Below are 20,489 nucleotides of genomic sequence, written 5' to 3'. Positions count from 1 at the left end.
TACATTATTTCCTACTGTGTCATATCCAGTAATTCCACTTCTGGGTATATACCTAAAAGAACTGAAAGCCAGCTCTTGAGATATTTGTACACCTATGTTAATAACGGCATTGTTTACAATAGAAAAAAGTGGAAGCAACCCAGGTGTCCATTGACAAATGAATGGATAAGCAGCATGTAGTGCATACACAGTGGAATATTATTCACCCTTAGGAAGGAAATTCTCATACATGCTACAACATGGATGAAAATGTAGGATACCATGATAAGTGAAATAAGCAAGTTACAAAAAGAACAATACTATATGATTCCATTTATAAGAGTTACCTAGGAGTAATCAAATTCATCGAGACAGGAAGTAGAGGGAGATTGTCAGGGGCTGAGCAAAAAGGGAACAGGGAGTTGTTTAATGGGTACAGAATTTTAGTTCTACAAGATGAAGAGTTCTGGAGATGGGTTGCCCAATGATGTGAATGTACTTATCATGGCGAACTGTGCAGTTAAAGTTAAGATAATAAACCTTATGTTACGTGTCTTTTATCACAATTAAAAAAAACCCATCTTAATCACCAGAACAAAACATTAGAAAGAGGTAAAGCAGGCTTTGTTGTTGTTGTTTGTTTGTGTTTGTTTGTTTTACCAGCCCCAGGGGTAACCTGATCCATTACTGGTGTCTTTCAGGCCTGGCGTTTCCTTGACTATGCAGGCATTTTCAGAAGAGGAAAGGAAGCAGTGGTTGGAAGCTCTGGGTGGAAAAGAAGCTGTAAGAATAATCAATGGTTGTTTTATGTCAAATCCTTTAGAGTTGACTTGTATTCATTTTTATGTTGTTTTTGTTTCATAGTATTTGAAAAAAGTTTCCTGCTGAAACTGGTATTTGAATTCATCTTGGAAGCATTCAGTATTCTAGTAATTTGGCTTGAGGTAGCAGCAACACATATAAGACAGGTGTATCATTAGTTTTTATTTTTGATTTTTCTTGACTCTGCCTCTCAGATTTGCTTTGCTTGAGGAAGTCATCTAAATTCTCAATTTTTTCTTTCCTGCCTGACAGTTCTTTGGGTGATGAACACAATAAATGCTTGCAATTCATTTTGATCTCAGTGGAGATGGAACAGTAAATATGAGGCAGTGAGGGCAATATTATAAGTGACTGCTGTAGTTATTTTGCTTGATTTAACAATTTGTGGTTTAGACTAATGGTTTATGGTGTGCAATATCAGGTAGCCTTAGTGAATGGGCCTCTGTACGATTGGTTTGAGGATTAAATTAAAGGTAGTGGTATAGATCCAGAGGCACACACACTCAGCCTGTTTGCTGCTTTAAGTACTGCTTTCATTTCAGTGGACTGGTGGCCTTTGGGAATTGAGAATTTGGCAGATCATGTATTGAATTGGGGAGTTAGTAAAGATAATTATAGAAAACACCATAGAACCCATTAAAATAAACTCTCCTGCAAATATTACGACTCTAAGTAAACTGCCAGTGCAGGTACCAGGTGGGCTTAACTGGAAAGCATTTGTCATTTTAGCAGGGTTTAAAAGGAAGGAGAGTGGCTTGCAAAGGGAAGGAGGGGTCATGTATAGTAAAAGGAGAGGTGTCAGAATTGAGTTGTGAAACTGGCAGAAGATAATGTTATCTTACGGTAGCAGAGAACACACTGGTGGAATATAGGGGCCAGGGAGCTGGGCCCTGGAGTGCGTGGCAGTCTTGATTCAGTGTTGGAAAAATGCACACCCAAAGTATACATGTTAAAAATAGATGCTATAGAAGAGAATGTATCACGCTTGGGGGGGGGGGGAGGGAAGTGGTAATCAGATTTGTGTATTATTTTATTATATTTGACCTACATTTGGCCTCCCTCCTTTTATTTCTGTCTAGTCTTCATTTGTCCTTGAAAATTTTAGCTGGGAATCTAGAATATTTACAGCACTAATGGTTACTGAGAATCCAAAATACATTATACTAATCCTCTCTAGTGAAGGCAATGCAGCAACTAGGACTTCTCTCCCTGGGCATTCAAGTGCTTTGGAAAGTGAGTTTGCCCAGGGAAAAGATCACATGACTCAGTCTTTGAGAAATAAGTCTGTTGTCAAAGGCAGTGTAACCTTGAAGACCTAACCTCTCCTTTAGCACAAAGAGGCAAGTAATTAATTTGAGATGCACAGACGAAGGCAAGTCTGCAGAAAGAAAACATTTAGCTATGTATTTATGCGAGGACACCTAAAGTAGCATTTTTTTTTCCAGGTGCTATATATATGACTTGCAAATAATGGGTCAGTACTGAAGTTCTTAGAGGCAGCCCAGAATGATCACCTAGCTCTTTCAGATGTAGTTATTTAAATTATGAGCAGGAGTCCTCTCATTTTTAAGTAAATACCAGATCTTGGAAATAGTGGTGAGAAAATGAGCTTCATCTTATTGCAGCAGTTTCTTTGTCATTCTGTAACTGTAAGGCTGAGCATTTCAAATTTACATAAACTTCCAGTAAGTTGCTCAAGAATCCTAGCTCCTTCATCTTATTTCTTATACCACGGCATACCTCTCTGCAAGAGACAAAGTAGACTTAGAGGTGCCCCTGATTGTTATTTATCTTAGCATTTGAGCAGATAATAAATAGTATATAATTAGCCAATATCAATGTTTTCTTTTTTTTTTTTTTTGCATGGTCATAGGCATGCCTACTTGAAACCTTTATATTGATATGTTAAAAATATTGTTTTCCCTTTTTCTCTTTTACTAGCTGTTACATAGTTTTAATAGAGCCATCATCCCAAGACCAGAAGGAAGTAAGTGCTGATTCATAAAAAGGACTGTTTGTTGCCTTTCTTCATGAGTTAGTTTTCATTCCTGATGTCAGATTGTTGCTGTGTGCCCTGTATCCTCTCTAAGCTAGATCTCCAAATGTATATATGTATTCTGTTTTACCTACTGCAACCAACCCAGATTTTCCTGGACTGCTGTAATCCTCATTGATTTTTTTCTATCTCTGAGCTTTTTTTTTTTTTTTAAGTCTTTCTCTATAATTACTTTCTCAACAAAGCCCAAAATGTTTCCGCCACAATTCTCATTGATACTTATTCTTATAGCTATAAATAAACACCTAAGACTTCCAGGTGTACATCATTCAGCTTCCTAAGTTGTAAGTTCCTATGGGTGGGAACTGTTTATCAGGTCCCCTGTTTGCAACCCCCTTACCCCCACCCTTGATTATTTTTTATGCTTAAACTCTCTGAGTATGGATTATAGAAGTAATAAATTATTGCACCTTAGAAAATAACAATTGGGGCATCTGGGTGGCTCAGTTATTTAAGCGTCTGACTCATGATTTCGGCTCAGGTTGTGATCTTGTGGTTTGTGAGATCCAGCCCTGTGCCAGGCTCTGCACTGAGCCTGGAGCCTGGTTGGGATTCTCTTTCTTCTTTCTCTGCCCCTCCCCTGCTTGCATGTGTCCTCTCTCTCTCTCAGTCTCTCAAATAAACAACAAAGAAAATAACAGTCACACATATTCAGTTATTTTAGGGCAGTCATCTTCCATGTATCATATATACTCCAGGAATGTGGGAGCACTGCCTAGTTCTGTAATCTTTATTTTTTCGGAGATAAAATGTGATCAGAGTTGCTGGTTTCTTCATTAATTTACTTTTGATATCTTTGGCTAAATTAAGGTTACATTAATCAAATGTATACAGTTTGGAAAGTTTATGTTCTTTAACACATGATTTCCAAATTATCATGATGTGTATATATCACTTGAGCCAGTGCTTGAGTAAAAGACCTCTCTAGCCTGCCTGGTATTGGAAATTGCCAGTTGTAAAGCTACGTGAAGCGCCTTTTTTTTTTTAATTAAAAAATTTATTTTATTTTATTTTTATTTTAGAGAGCACGGAGGGAGAGGGGCAGAGAGAGAGGAAGAGAGAGACTCTTAAGCAGGCTCCACGTTTAGTGCTGAGCCAGACATAGGGCTTGATCTCACGACCCTGGGATCATGACGTGAGCCAAAATCAAGGGTCGGATGCTCAACTGTTTGCATTGAGGCACCTTCTTAATCTCTACCTGTCCCTCCTACTTCCTTCTCCCTTCCCTTCTGTCTTTCTCTTCCTCTCTCCTCCCCCAACTCCTTTTCTCCTTCTGTCCTTCCTTTCAGTTATTTTTTATAGAGAAATAAAACCTGCCACTTCTTTTGAAAAATAGTTTTGCTAAACATTTTATAAAATATGAATTGTAGATCCTTAAACAGTAAACCATTACCTGATTTTCCTCATTAAAGTTCTCTTCAAACTTAGCATTAAACCTGCACAGTTTATATTTTTGGATTGTTCATGCTGTCCCCCCTGAGAGATAAGTGTTAATATTACTGTTCCCTAGTTCTGAATACAGACTCAAGCATTCACTTTCCCTGATTTCATTTTTGAAACAAGAATCATCTTTTATTAGGATACTCAAATGTGCCAGCCTAATCACAGGCAAGCACTTATATTGGGAAAAAAAATAGGAAATTTTAAAAATCTTTTCTGCTATACGAATAATCTGTTTTAAATTCATTATGAAAATAATAAAGCATTAAACATTAGAGCATGGTATGAAATGTGAAATTCTTCTTCAAGCTCATGGCTTAAATAATACTTCCCCCCCCACCAAATAATACTTTTAAGAAGTGTTTTAAAAAATTTTTCTGGGGGTGCCTGGGTGGCTTAGTTGGTTGAGCAACTGACTTCGGCCCGGGTCATGATCTCACGGTTTGTGAGTTCAAGCCCCGCGTTGCACTCTGTGCTGACAGAGCCTGGAGCCTGCTTCTGATTCTGTGTCTCCCTCTCTCTCTCTGCCCCTCCCCCACTCATGCTCTGTCTCTGTCTCAGAAATAAACATCAAAAAACAATTTTTTTAAAAAAATTTTTCTATGGTTGAAGAAAAAAAAAGGTTTCTGTGGGGTGTCTGGGTGGCTCAGTTGGTTAAGTGTCTGACTTCAGCTCAGGTCATAGTCTCACAGTTCGTGAGTTGGAACCCTGTGTTGGGCTCTGTGCTGACAGTTCAAGAGCCTGGAACCTGCTTCGGATTCTGTGTCTCTTTGCCCTTCTCCCACTTGCCCTCTGTCTCTCTCTCTCTCAAGAATAAATAAAAACATTAAAAATAGTAATAATAAAAAAAGAGGTTTGTGTTAATTCTCCCTCCAACTGTCAAGTAATTTACTTCACTCCTCTGTATAACTAAAAAAGAATTCTGAGCTGCTGTTGGAATTTTGGCAAAATGTATCTTACCCATTTTTAGATAGATATCCCTAAAGATTTATAGCACTTTCTTTTCCACTGTTTAAAATAAGTCATATGTATTAGTATAAAAATTATTTCGTATTATGAATTATAAATTTATAAATTATTGGTAATTGGTGTCCTATTCCAATAAGTGCTTTTCTAAATATATGAAATTCTCATTTACATTATAATACATGGGAATACATGACCTTTAGCTTTCTTTTAATAGTGAAATAAATTTAAATAATTTTTTTTCTATTTTTGTAAAGAAGAGAAACATCAATAATTCATCGTGCCCTTAATATTTTAACACTATTTCTTTTAGGCGCACAGTTGGATAAGATGGGATTCACAATTCTCAGAAAATGCATCAGTGCAGTTGAAACACGAGGTAACATGATAGAATCATTTTATTCATGAAAAGCTATAGGTATGTAAAATCTACGAGTATCTGAAGTGCCTGTTGCATGGTTAAGTGTGTTATAGAATGGAAGACGTCAATGCAAAATGTGTATGTACTCTGGGGGTCAGAGATTGAGCTGTCCATTTACTATGACAGCATGGGATTTTCCTTTGTGTTTACATTTATATTTCTCCCCAGCACTGAAGTCATTGCTGAAATGAGAACTATTTGAAGAATCAGCAGTGTTGGACAGCCAATCTGAATCCTTTTTTGTTCACCATTAGGGTAGTCTCATCTTCCATTGTCTTGTTGGCCTCTCTCTAAAAAGTCAGCTTCATTGAGGTGTCATTTACATACGGTAAAATTCACTGACTTGAACTGTAGGAATTGGTGAGTTTTGACAAATGTGTACTGTTTTGTAGCTGCCACCATAATCATAGAAGATTCCTGGCTTTCCTCTCCCTGTTCCTTTATGTCCGTTTGCAGTCAATCTGCCTGCCCTCCCTCCTTGGCCCTTGGCAACCACTGAGCTGCTTTCTATCACTTTAGTTTGTTCCTTCTTTTTTAAAAACCATTTCATATAAAAGGAATCATGCGGTATAGAGCCTTTTGAGTCTGCTGCTTTATGTAGCATAATGCTTTTGAGATTCATCTTGTGGAGTGTATACCTAGTTCATTTCTTTTTACTGCTAGGCAGGATTTCATTACATGGATATACCACAATTTCTTTATTCATTCACCTGTTGATAAATATTTGGGTTGTTTCCATTTTATTTAAAAAAAAATTTTTTTTAACGTTTATTTATTTTTGAGACAGAGGCAGAGCATGAACGAGGGAGGGTCAGAGAGAGAGGGAGACACAGAATCTGAAACAGGCTCCAGGCTCTGAGCAGTCAGCATAGAGCCCGACGCGGGGCTCGAACTCACGGACCACGAGATCGTGACCTGAGCCAAAGTCGGACGCTTAACCGACTGAGCCACCTGGGCGCCCCGGGTTGTTTCCATTTAAATTTAAGGAAAGCTAATTCCTCCCCCACTGAAAGTTTTTTCTTTATAATCCCTAAAAAACCCCAAAAAACCCCCCAAAACCCAACAAAACAGGGTCCCTCTTCTTTGCAGCCATTGCAGCAGACTTTGGAGAAATGAAAGATTAAACATTACAAAACAGGCTGTTTCTGGAGGTGGAGTTTCTCTTTGTTTAGAGACCGAGTGAAGTACGGTTAAATGGATATTTCATTCACTCTCATGTATTGAGTATCCCGGTCCCACTTTGGATGACTTTGTGGATGAAGCATTGTGTTCATGCTTTCTGTCAAAACAGGATTTTTGTCATGGAGCCATGTCAGAAATAAAAGTGTCGGATGACAGAGAAGTACCAGCCCTTTTATGATTAGGGGTTTGTGCATCGATAATAAAATCCCTAGTCATAGAAAGCCTTTTCTCATACACTCTCTTATGGTGGCAGTTTGGTCTGTGGCAGATTTTCCTTCATCTGCCCTGAAGTTGAGCTGATAAATTTCTTCATTTTCCTAGTGTTTCACAAATTTCCAAAATTTGGAAAAAATACTGTGATTTTCATATCTCTCGCTTCATCATTCATGTTTCTGTTTCTCCTGAGTTCCTGAAGTGAAGCGCTTTAATTTTATCACTTGTGTGTTTATTATTTTGATAAATTATGTTCTTTCCCCAAAGGATATGTTTTATACATACTTGCTTCTGCCTGAACAGATTAAAATCTATCTAGAATGCTTTCTGATTGGTATATGTAGTTTTATGGAATGTTCTATACATTGAATGGAATATATATATATATACATATATATACATACATACATACACACACGAATCTGCATTGAATGTATTTTTATTGGATGTATTTTTATTATAAATATATAATTATTGGATGTTTTTAACAGAAGAATGAGTCTACACAATTTAAGTTAGATTTTTATCATTTAAAAATAAACTAAAAGCATATGTTTTTCTTCTTTTTTTTAATGTTTATTTTTTGAGAGAGAAAGAGAGAGAGACCAAGCGCGAGTGGGGTGGGGGCATAGAGAGAGGGAGATACAGAATCTGAAACAGGCTCCAGGCTCTGAGCTATCAGCACAGAGCCCAACGCAGGGCTCAAACTCCTGAATTGGGAGATCATGACCTGAGCCCAAGTTGGACGCTTAACTGACTGAGCCACCCAAGTGCCCCATGTTTTTCTTTTTCAAATCTTTTGTTCTTAAAGGTTTTCCATTCCTGAATGAAGCCTTTTACTTTTAGTGAAATAATAGACTAATAATAGTGTTCAAAGAATCAGTGGTCAGATTATATTATCAAAAATGATGAGAAACATTGTAGAATCTCTGAGGCTTTTATACTAAATTTGTGAGTTCCTTTAAGGAATATTGTTGTCAATGATTTCCCGCAAATCAGCTAGCATGACTAGTGATTTTTCTTATGCTATAGGCATGATTTGCCGTACTTATTTTTTCATCAGGATAAAACTAGTTTATGTCCTGTAACAAGAAACCCACAAGTCTCTGTGTCTGAAAACAATAAGAATTATTTCTCACTCAAGCACTGGTAGGAGGGTTTTGCTCATCACTAATACTTAGGCTTGAAGGTTCCTGGTTGTTTTTGTGAACCAAACAAGTCAAGGGATCCTGGCTGCCTTGTCAGAGGGAAACAATTCTGGAGTGCTTTGGACCTCCAAGCAAAGTGGTCTGGGTTTGAAGCGGGTTAGGTTTGCTAATAACTAATTGGTCACTAGAAGCCTCATGGTCATACTCGACCCCAAAGAGTCTAGGTTCAGCAACCCTACCAGGAGACTGGAAAACACACAGAGAGCTGGAAATCTTTGGGGAATAGCTTTAATGACTGCTGTGTACCTGGTGGATCTACATGCCTAAAGACCAGGGGCTTTTAATGAGATCTGACTGAAGAAGTATTTCAAATCACAGCTTGTAGTGTTTTAAACATGACCATCATTTTCTGAAAACTGCCCATTTCATGTGTGTGGGTTAAAACCATTAGTGTGCCTTTTTCCAAATATGTTTTTCTAAAAACGACTTTTGGCATTTTTATTGTCATCAATCTTATTTGTGACTTCACTGAAATATTTGAAAGCATCAGACAAATGTCTAAAATTTAGTGTCATCTGCAGTATCCTAAGAAAGTTAACATTTTTAGTGTACTAACATATCTTTGACAACATATACACTACATATGGAACTAATATGTATGCGACACTAACATAGGACAGTAATATATGACACAAATAAAATATATGATAACCTATGTCAACACGTACAATATATGTTGACCTATACAGATGCTGACATCTTGACCTGAGTGGGACTATTTAAGCAGTTACTCTACTTTTGAGACGAGAACTAATCCCATTTCTCTGTAACATCAGCATCAGTTAACAAATCATACTTGTCACTTTCATCGAGTTGTTTGCTCATGAAGTGAGGGTGTGTGTGGGAGTCAGATCAACTGATCTTTCAACCATTTACCAAATATTTGTAATTGATATGTACTGGTTCTTAATCAATTCAGGCCAACTGACTACCTCTAGGAAATTATTGCTTATGTACATATGCCAAGTTGAATGATTTCCTAAAGCTATTATTCTCAAATATTGCTGCACATTGGAATCATCTGGGATCTTTAAAGACTGTAACCTGGCTCTCACCACCACCCATGTCCCCCCCCCCCCCCCCCCAAGTCAAGTTTGACTTCCTGGCTGTCGGGTATGAACTGGGAAGTGGGATTTTTTTTTCATTTAGTTTACTTTTTTATTTTGAGAGAGTACATAAGCGAGGGAGGGGTGAGAGAGGAGAAACAGAATCCCAAGCAGGCTCCAAGCTATCAGAGCCCGATGTGGGTTCGAATCCATGAACTATGAGATCATGACCTGAGCCATGATCAAGAGTTGGATACTCAACCCACTGTGCTACCCAGGCACTCCTGGCAAGCGGGATTTTGTAAAATGTTCCCCAAGTGATTCTACTATGTAGCGAAGTTTGGGAACCACTGTCCTAATGGAAGGGTTGCTTGGTATTGAAGAAATAGTTTGCACAATTGTTATCTTTATGTTTATAGTATCCAGCTATGTGGGGAGCTTTTTTTGTAACTTCTTTTTAAAAATAACCCAACCTAAACCCAAACAAACAAAAGAGAAAAGTTCTGCAGAAAATAGCATAATGTTCTTTTCCTTCCCTTAGTAACAGGTGACTTACCACCATTAAATCCTAGTTCTACCAGTATTAATAAATAAATACTGGTTAGTATTTATTTATTGAGCAGTATTTATTTATTGAGCAATCACAGGGTGTACATAGCTTTGTTCTAGTCCTTTGGGACACATTAAAAGTTGTTTACATATAATGCTGGATACGTTAATAGTAAACATAGAGATTTGTAATGTAAATATAACAGGTGATAAAATAAGTGTTACAAGGTTGCAAGGATTAAGAGAATTTGAATGCATGTTGATAGAATGAAGTGTACTTGATGTTATATAATTGAGGACTGTGGTTAGAAATAGGCTTCCTTAGATTTAAAGGATAGGAAGGTATATTGTGGAATTTAGAGACATCTTTGCAAAGCTGTGGAGACAGAGTATGACAGAAACAAGCCAAATTTGATTGGAAAGGAAACATGAAAGTATTGGTGGGAATGCAAACTGGTGCAGCCACTCTGAAAAACAGTATGGAAGTTCCTCAAAATGTTAAAATTAGAGCTTCCCTACGACCTAGCAATGGCCCTGCTAGGTATTTATCCAAAGGATACAAAAATGCTGATTCAAAGGGGCATATACGACCTGATGTTTATAGCAGTGTTGTTAACAATAGCCAAATTATGGAAAGAGCTCAAATGTCCATTGACGCACGGATAAAGGAGATGTGGTTTATATATACAATGAAATATTACCCGGTGATCAAAAAGAATGAAATCTTGCCATTTGCAACAATGTGGATGGAACTAGAATGGATTATGCTCAGCAAAAAAAGTCAGAGAAAGACAAATGTCATATGATTTCACTCATATGAGTAATTTAAGAAACAAAACAGATGAATATGGGGGGGGGGGAGGAAAAATAAGATAAAAAGAGAGAGGGAGGCAAACCATACGAGACTCTTAAATATAGAGAACACACTGAGGGGTGCTAGAGGGGAGGATGGGGGGGGATGGGTTAAATGGGTGATGGGCATTAAAGAGGCACTTGTTGGGATGAGCACTGGGTGTTCTATATAGGTGATGAATCACTAAATTCTACTCCTGAAACCAATACTACACTGTATGTTCACTAACTTAAACAAAAGAAAGGAAGCATGAAGAAATAGCATCAAAGCAGTACTGAGGCATTTGCATTTAATTGTAAAGGAGCTGGATAAGTGCTTGAGGGTGGTGGATAGCAGAGTAGGAGGCTTAGAAAGATAAATATGAAAATTAGTATTGGCAGCCGTGTGTGGGATGACTTAGTGCACAGGAGCCTCAGAATTCTGTCTAGGCTGGAGGATTCAGTAGACGAGGTAGCTGATTTAGGATGGTCGATTTGGGCAGTGGGGTCAGAGAGCATTGATGCATCCAAATAATTTAGCAGATCGTCACATTTAGCAGTTGGTCATACATACAGGATCCGAGTTCTGTAAGGAATTTCACCTTCAGATTTTAGTTTGGAAAGCAAAGGATATCAAGGAAACTTATGGGTCCATGGCAGACATGTTGACATGTGTCAGGATCACCAGGGGGTACTTCTTGAAAATGCAGATTCCTGGGGTCAATCAGCTCTGTTGAATCAGAATCATTGGTAACTGGGCCTCTGCTGTAGACAGTGTGAGTTCCAATAAGAATAGTCCAGTGGAGACAGGAATTTTCTCATCTTTTGGTTTTAGAGGGTAGAAGAAGCCATGATGGTTTCCTGAGAGAGTTTATGAGGGCCCTGGATCATGGATCCATGTAGCTTTTGGGATCATGAGAGTGAGCATAGCAGATGTAGGGTAGACCTGCATCCTAAAAAGAGGGGTTGAGAGAAGAAATAGCAAAATGGCTCATAGTGGCCAAGTCTCTGTGTCAGAAGCCAAGGGTATTTCGGATTTCACATAGTTTGTAGGTGGATCCAAGGCATATTCTGAAGTATTCATGGCACCTGTCGCTCATCATCCTGTGCTTCATCGCCAGTCTCTCTACCTGCTATTTCAGATGACACCTCGTTTAGTGCCCTAGTGCCTAGTGCCCTGTAGCAGTTTGTTCCTTTGTGGGAAGCACCTGATTATTCTCAAAATAGTTTTATACAACATATCCTCCATTGTCTGGGCTGAAAACCATGCAGCCACCATGTGTCTGTGGCTCCCTCAGGATGGAGAATATGATGGGCTCACTCTTCTCCTTTGCCCCTCCTGGATCTCTGAATCACCACTGACTCAGGGCTTCCTTGAGGACTTAGCGCATAAGCTGCCTTCTGAAGGATGAGGGAGGAATTGACCAGATGCATGGGTGTAGGGTTTCAGGAAGGATGTTGGCAGAGGAAAAGGTGGGGTTGCAGTGTAGATGTTTGAAAGAACATGATGCACCTGGGCCCTAGAAGTCCTTGGCAAGACTGGAGGAAGAGAGGTACTTTGATTACTCTGTAGAAGCTGCACCTCTCTGTTGGCTGATGGGGGCTGCCAGGCTTACACTCCACAGTGGTGCAGTGAAATAGGCACTTTGGAAAGATTCTTAACCCCTTGGACCCTCAGTTTAAAAGAATGTGACTAGGAAGTTCATTCACACTGCTTACCTACCCCCATGTTTGTGAGGATTAGAGCTAATTTTTTTTATATAGTAGAATATTTATTAAATGTATTGTTTCAATTTCCCCTTTCCATCCTTCCCTTGAAGTGCTTTCCTTGTGAGAAGGAATTTCCTCATTTGGCAGTTACATTGTCTGATATTGTTTTTTTTTTTTTTTTAATTAACATTTATTTATTTATTTCTGAGAGATAGGGAGAGCACATGCACAAGTGAGAGAGGGAGACAGAGGATATGAAGCAGGCTCTGTGCTGAGCATAGAGCCTGTTATGGGGCTCGAACTCAGGAACTGTGAGATCATGACCTGAGCCAAAATCAAGAGTTGGCCACTTAACCACCTGAGCCACCCATGCTCCCCTCTGATATTGTTAGTTATATGACATATTTATTTTGTTTCAGGAACTTTATGGTTTTCTTGGAGTGAAGAAAATGTCTTATTTCTGCTTTGCCTTTGCTTGCCTCTTCTTATTTCTCAGTATAGTCTGTGTCTTTCATACATAGAACTCAATAAGCAATTGTGTTTTGCTTGAGTATTCAGAGATTTGACTAAAAGCCACATTATGTGTTCCAGCAATTGGTAAAATTATTGGAAGGATTTCTTCTTCTGTGTGTGGTTAGGATTAGTATTTTCAAGTAACATAGGTAGGATTGGATTTCTGTTCTTTGCAAATTTATGTCGGCATCTTTCTGAATTATAGGTAGTAGTTTAGACATAGATACGTCATGTTACCTGTTGAAGAATTTTCTGGTTTCAGAGCTTGAAGAGTAATTCCATGATTTCCTTAAGTAAATTACTTCTGTTCCTATAGAGGGGCCAACTCCCATGACCAGTACACTGAGTTTTTTCTGGAACTGCATGACGTCTGGTTTTGCCGAAGCATGCATTGTAAAATATACAAAAACAAATAAGACTCTAGCTTAAAAACTTCTTCTGGTTGCTATTTTTTAAATAGTCATCGTGATTTGAAACTAAATTTGTATGCCACTTTTGTTTAGGAAGTTTCTCTTTAAAGATCTTCCATATGTGAATAATTTGAATATTCACTTTAATTTCTAGAGAATGGCATTAAAATATCGGTCTAGGCAAGCTGTCAGTTATCCAGTTGAGCACTGAAACAAGCTGTGAATTCATGGGATAGAAGTAGGAAGCCACGTCTAAGATGTGTCAGTCTTTGACTTGTATGTAAAAGTGAGATTCTCTTTCTTTGAAAAGCAAAGTTTTAGGTTTTTGGAAAATCTTTTTGAAGTTGGCTTGAGGATTTTTCCACTTCTGAAACACCTCTGGAATTGTGTGGGGGTCTCAAGATGGGCCTGGTAGAAGATGATACTGTATAGTTTCAGTAGGAAGGAAGATGCCCAAGATGAACTTGCAGCATATTTTACCATTACTGCACATTAATCTTAAGTTGCTGAGGGCAAATTACATGCAAAAATGGAGAAAATAAAGAACAGCTGTCCCCAGAAAATTTACAGCAAGTAAACTTGAATTTTTCCCTCACCGTCTCTTTTTTAATCATAATGGGTGTGAGATGGGAGTGGGTGGATAACAAGAGGACAGTCTTATGTGGGAGGGAATTAGAGAGTCTTGTGGTGTCTGCAGAAATGCAAATGCAAAACTGAAATCCTAAATTCAGGCGAGTCAGGATTATTCATTTTCTTCATTAGTAATCTTATTTGTTTTAAGAACAAGTAAGCTTCCAAAGCTATTAGTTTCCAAATGAGTGGTTGACAACAGTTAATAGGGAAAAATGGTTAAACTATCCTGCTAGAGAGTAGGCATGCTAGGTTTTGTGTGTTCAGTTCAGATTCTGACGAGGTCCATGGCATTTTTATTGCAAGGCTCTGTCAACACTTTTAGCATAGTGGTGAATAGCATGAGCCCAAAGGTCAGTCTGGATTGGAATCTCTTTCACCACTTACTAGCTCTGCAACCATGGCACGTTAGTTACTTGACGCCCTGTGACCTGATTTTATCATGTGTCTCATGGGATAATGGTGGCAACTCCTTTGCGGGCTTGTGAGGATGAAAAGAGAGTGCTTGGGACCTTGGCACCTATTGAGTGCTCAGTAAATGTGAGTCACTTATTTAGAGATCCATCTGTTAATTGAGGCCAGTCACAATTAAGTAGTTCCGTTATTGATTCAAGGCTCTGGGAGCACTTTTTTTTTTTTTAAATAGTAATTTACATAGGGAAATAAATCACTTGAGTTCACTTTAGCAATTTCATGTGGCACTTGCAACATGCAGCAGAAGTAACTGCTTTGGAATTTCAGTCTTCTGTTCCTCAGTGTCTTGTGGACACTGGAGCAAGAAAACGGCCAGGAGGTGGTGAAGAAAGAAAGGATGCTCAGGAACAAGACCATGGCTTTTGGATTACGTCAAACTTCCCCCTCCACATCCCCTCCCTGTCCCCCGCCCCCCAAAAAAAGAGATTTCCCGGAGTTGCCTAGAATTGGTTTAGTTCCTGATGCTGCAGCTGTTCTGAGGTGGAGAGACTGATGGCAGCAGTGAGACTCTTAGACTTTTCCTGATGTTCTGATTTCTGTAGAGAAGAGAAGAAAAAGAGTGGCAAAAAACGACAGCCAACTTTGCCTTGAGTTTGAGTCTCTTTTTCTGTTTTACGTTAAGTAAAATTTTGTGACCACTTAAGCTTGAGCTACATGAGTGAATTTAAAAATAAAATGTACTTTTATTTAGCTGTCTCATCCGTTCCAGCTTATTTAATACTTACGTATTCTTCGACATGTACGTGTTACGTGGGCTTTAGTCAATTCTTTTTGGGTGTTTCCTACAGGAAATATATTGGAGGAAAAAATGGTGGAGATACGGTTCCCTTTTCTTAAAAATTAGTTTCAATCTAGTTTCAAGGCAGTGAAGGCCTCTGATTTCATGCTTTCATGTGAACAAGTTATTTTGTATAGTTTCATGCATGCTAGTAGAAGACCCAAGACTCCTGGATCAGAGATGAAGGACAGTTTATTACTCTCAGTAGTCAGAATATAAATTTTGTGTTGGTCTCTAATTCCTAAGGGTACTGCAGAGAAGGTCAGGTGATACCTGCCCGCACAATGGGTCATATTACAAGAGAAAAACTCTGAGCTTAGGAAACTTGACTCTTATTATGGCTGACAAGTATGCCTGGCTTTTGTTCTAGATGGAGACACTATCTCTATTTTCCAAGGCTGCAAGCAAACCTGTTCTTTGCTCTAGAGTGAGATACTGGAACAGATGGTGTTCACCCGCCCTGGGGTGTTGCTGGCAGAGGGGGTGGATGGCTATGATGTGTTAAGATGCTTTGTGAGCAGTCGAGGCCAGAGTGTGGTAGATCCCAGGCACTGTGCTGCATGTTGCCTCAGTGCTATAGGCAGAGGTGAGACGTTGACAGATTTGAGCAGGGGTATGTTCAGATCTTTTAATGGGAGTTGGGTGGGATGGGGAGATGGCAGGCAAGATGGCTGGTTGGATTTTAGAAATAATCCAGATAAAGCTGATGGAGGTTTAAACTAGGGCACTGATAGTGGAAAGAAGGGATGGATAGGATGAGAGACTTGGCAGAAAAACAGAATCTGACGACATGTTGAATATAGAAGGTAGGGAAAAGGGAAGATAAAAACTGTAAGCTTCCCAACCAAGGTAGTTGAAGACATCTTTAGCCAAGACAGAGAATGCAAGAGGAGCAGTAGGTTTGGGAGGAATATAGGTTGGTTTTTGATATTGTGAATTCAGAGTGCCTGTCCTGTGACATTTCTGTCAGAAATAAAATGAAGGCAACAGAAGAGATGGTGGGCATCATTTTTTAGAGAGGTGAAGTTTTTTTTCTTTTCTCTTTTCTTTGTTTCTCTTTTCTTTTTTTCCTTTTTTTTTTTTTTTTTTTTTTTGAGAGAGAGCATGAGCTGGTAGGGGGGTGGGGCAGAAAGAGAGGGAGAGAATCTTAAGCAGCTTCTACACCCAGCATGGAGCTTAATGCTAGGCTCACTCTCACAAACAATGAGATAGTGACCTGAGCTGAAATCAAGAGTTGGACACTTAACCAACTGAGCCACCCATGCACCCCAAGAGGTCAAGTTTTGAGTGTCAAAAAGTCTTGTCAGATGGATGGTGAGGGAAGAAAATAATGGGGGACAAAGGGCAGAATATTTGGGGATCTTTGCCTTTAGAGAATATGAGGAAAAAGAATAATTAAGGAGACATAGCACAGTTACAGGGTCAGAGGAGAACCCAAGACAGTGTGGTGTAAAGGAATCCAGAAGAGGGGTAATTTCAAAGAGGAGGAAGTCATACCTGTGTCACCTGCTCTACAAAGTTCAGGGAGGAGGAGGACCAAAAAAAAAACCATTTAAGGACTGGGAAGCAAGAAGCTGGAGAATAGCCAGGCTGTACGGGTTGTACTTCTCACAAGAACCCTATGAGACAATGATATTTTCCATTTTCCATGAGCATCTGAAGCCAAGAGACATGATTTGACTTGTATAAGTCTCAGCTAGAAGGTATCAGACTACAACTCAAATCCAAGGCTGAGTTTTTAATGCTGGTGCTCTCAACATCAATGAACACGAGGAGATGGAGACTATAGGCTGATTTCGGAGGATGCTGGAGATGAACAATATAATACAGACAAATACTTAAAGAATAGAGGAAGTGTGAAACTGTAGACAGTAGGAAAGGGAAGCTGGGAGGGAAGACTTAAATGTCATTCTCTGAAGTGCTCCTCCAGACTTGAGATGAAGCCATTCTAAAGTCATACCTTCTTCTTTCCATACTGGCTCCATCATGGACCTTTGAAGGGACACCATCAGCCCAAGAAAGATTTATCCCCTTTGCTGAGAATCTATGTAATACCTTGGAAAGTCTCTTTGTAGAAAACATAATGGGAGTGTGGAATCTGCATCTGACTGTATTTAAAATCCTAATAACAAATGGCATTTTATATTTTCTGAGTATTTCATGTATTCTAGCTCACACAGCCCCTACAAAACTCAGTAGGTGGTTGAGATCTATCTTGTTTCTGAGGGATCTGTGGCATGGAACGTTAAGGGTAAACCTGCCACAGTTCACACAGCCTATAAAGAGGCAGAGCTGGAATTCGGAACCGGGTCTCCATATTCAACGTCAGAATTCACCCATGGCAGGAGAGTAAGGTGAGAGGAAGAGTTGGTTGACAACTCCACTTAGTGGTAATAGGGGAGCTGAATTCTGCTAGGAGGCCCAGGGACTGTGACACACTCCTTTCCCCAAGGTTTACACTGAGAGGAAAGATCGAAGGGCACATTGAATGAGTGATAGATCTGTTAGATGTGGGACAGAAAGACATCAGACCTCGAGAGAGTTTGGGGCCCTGAGTGTTATTAATGGAAGAGGAAACTTCCTGGTAGTCAGTAGTTTCTCACTAGCCCTGCTGGAGGCTTCCTGCCCACTGGCTTGGGTGAATTTATACCAGAAATAGCAGCAAGTCTAGGGGTTGTCTGGTCTGAAGCAAAAATGCTTTCCTCTCATGTGGGCTAGCTGGATGGAATGCTGGGAATATACAGTCTATTCTGACCCTAATACCAAGGTAGCAGCTAATAAACCAAAAACCCTTTGTATTTGTGACTTGGAATGAAAGAATGAGTCTTAGAGTCAAGCCTAGATGTGTCTGAAAAGTCCTGGAATGAGAACTTCATCACAAAAATACTGGTTTAGACCTGGAATTGGGTATTTGCCTTGTACTTTGTCCCTACTTTTCACTTATGCTGGGATGGGATGCAGTAATGAAAGTGATGTGACAGGCAGACTCAGTGGGCACAGCTGCCCTCATGTACCAAACTGTTGGAGTTCTGAGCTCTCTGGTTGGTTGGATATAGGAAGATCATGTGAATGAAATCATGAGACCTGTCCTCAAAGTGCCTGCTGGTGAGGAAGCTATCCATCATAATACAGAAGTGGGTTAATCTAAAAAGAACATGTAGAGGCCAACATGAAAGTGGAAGCAAGACTTCATAGGAAGGAAAAGTGCAGAGTAGTTCCTGACACATAGTAACTGTCAATAATATTTTTATATCTGCTGCCCAAATCATCATCTAGGGGAGAAATTCCAAACGTTATCAGCGAACAGAAATGTCATATTTTCTGTGAGCCATTCATATTGAATAAATTTTGACACTCAACATGTGCTTTATTTTATAAATTAGGTTGTAGACTTAGGGCAATATGTATATGTAGTGTACCTAGCTGTTTTGATACTAATTTTGAATCTTATGCTCAATTTAAGTTTGTAATAGTGCTTGGTATGTGAGGCTCATGCGCTTTACACACGGTGTGTCCTTTGATTTCCATGACAATCCCATGCCATCATTAACCTCATTTTTCAGGTAATGAAGCTGGGGCAGGGAGAGAATGAGTGACTTGCCAGGTTGTACAACCAGGAGGTGGTAGAGTTGGAAGTTTCCAGGATATGAGTAACCTTAACTTGTAATAATTCATATCTTACAAATTTAACAGATGTGTTTACTGAATATGCTTTTTTTTTTAAAGTTTATTTATTTATTTTGAGAGAGAGAGAGAGAGAGCGCGAGCATGCACAAATGGGAGAAGGGGCAGAGAGCTAAAGAGAGAATCCTATGCAGGCTCCACGCCATGAGCACAAAGCCTGATGTGGGGCTTGATCTCATAGACCATGAGATCATGACCTGAGCCAAAATCAAGAGTCAGATGTTTATCTGACTGAGCCACCCAGGCGCCCCTACTTTTTTTTTTTTTTTTTTTTTGAAGTGAGGGGACTAAGATCTAGAAATGTTGAAATGTTACTATCATCTGCAGTTAATCTTCTGTTTCAGGGCTTAAAAATTGTTTCTTACCCTGTTTTTTCCTAGTATTTAATACACTTTAAGTATTAAAAATAATACATTCTTCTTCCAAAATTTTAGAATTCTTTAAATACAGTACCTTAATTTATGGTATTGAATGTTACGTCCCTTTGATGGAATAGAGCAAATGATGCTTGGTTCTGTCTGCTTATACTTAAAAATAATTTAACTTAAATGCATGTTTTTGATAGAACCTTAGAATATTATGAATTGTCCAGTATCTTGGAAGGTAGTCTTTGTGTATGAACCTGTTTATTTTTGTGTAACTCAGTGCAGTGGATAGTCTGGAAAGTGATGATTGTATTTACACAGACATGTAAATAGAATGTTTATTGGGGATTAGTTATAAATATACATAAAGGACACATTATCAAATCTTTGTCATTTACCTATGACCTGAAGCAATATTCATGAGCCTCATCATTTGCTATTTTTGGAGTCACCTTTATAGCATTTCGTTCTTAGCCTTGTTGCTGGGTTATTTTCTCATAAGCTTTTCCTAATCATTTTACGTATAGTGCTTTCTTCCTTTTATTTTCAAGTCCCACTCCAGGTTAGTTAATATTTATAATTGTATTTAAATGTATTATTATAAAACATTTACAATTATGATTGATATTTATGCATAAAATTGTGTGTTCATTACATAGCTCAAAGGAGAATTTGTCTTTGCAGTGCTGGTGGGATATATAAACAAATTTGCATTTATGCGTGTGTGTGTGTGTGTTTATGTGTGTGTGCTGTATCACTGATGACATGTGGCAGACTTTTGATGTAAATCTTGTGAATATGAACCTGACAATTGATGACCTTTCATCCCTGTTGTAGACAGACAAAAATGCAAATAAATGATTCAGTCCTGCCACAAATATTGGTCAATTATCTCATTCCATGCCAAGCACTCTACTGGTTACTAGATGAGAACTGACTGAATGTTAGTTTATGGACCCATAGCATATGGTCACTGATTTCTGTAGAATCATATACCTGGATAATTTTTTAAAATAATTTTGTACGTATCGCCATCAAAAGTCTAAGTTTCATTTTGAGTCTTATTCCTTTATAATGTTATATTTGTCTTTTCTGCTTACAAATAACCTTTTCTGTCTCTTTTTATTTTCTTTCTATATCCTTTTACTAATCACTCATCAACTTACGAATGACTTACTCAGTTTATCCATTAATTTATCTGATTCACTGGTT

General features: G+C 38.7%; 1 protein-coding gene across 4 annotated transcripts in view; it reads left to right on the top strand.

Annotated features, from left to right (window-relative positions):
* The window catches only part of ARHGAP10 (Rho GTPase activating protein 10), a 323,575-nt gene that overhangs the window by 165,291 nt on the left and 137,795 nt on the right, over window positions 1–20,489 (top strand). For all 4 annotated transcript variants that reach the window (XM_045055782.1, XM_006930835.4, XM_003984958.5 and 1 more), the window contains 3 exons: window positions 681–762; window positions 2,743–2,788; window positions 5,577–5,642. In XM_045055782.1, the coding sequence (XP_044911717.1) occupies window positions 681–762; window positions 2,743–2,788; window positions 5,577–5,642 (194 nt within the window). The remainder of the gene's footprint in view (window positions 1–680; window positions 763–2,742; window positions 2,789–5,576; window positions 5,643–20,489) is intronic.

Source organism: Felis catus, chromosome B1, assembly GCF_018350175.1.
Source record: "Felis catus isolate Fca126 chromosome B1, F.catus_Fca126_mat1.0, whole genome shotgun sequence".
Lineage (NCBI taxonomy): Eukaryota > Metazoa > Chordata > Mammalia > Carnivora > Felidae > Felis > Felis catus.
The sequence above is the reverse complement of the archived record's forward strand: the minus strand, read 5'-3'. Positions and strand labels throughout refer to the sequence as shown.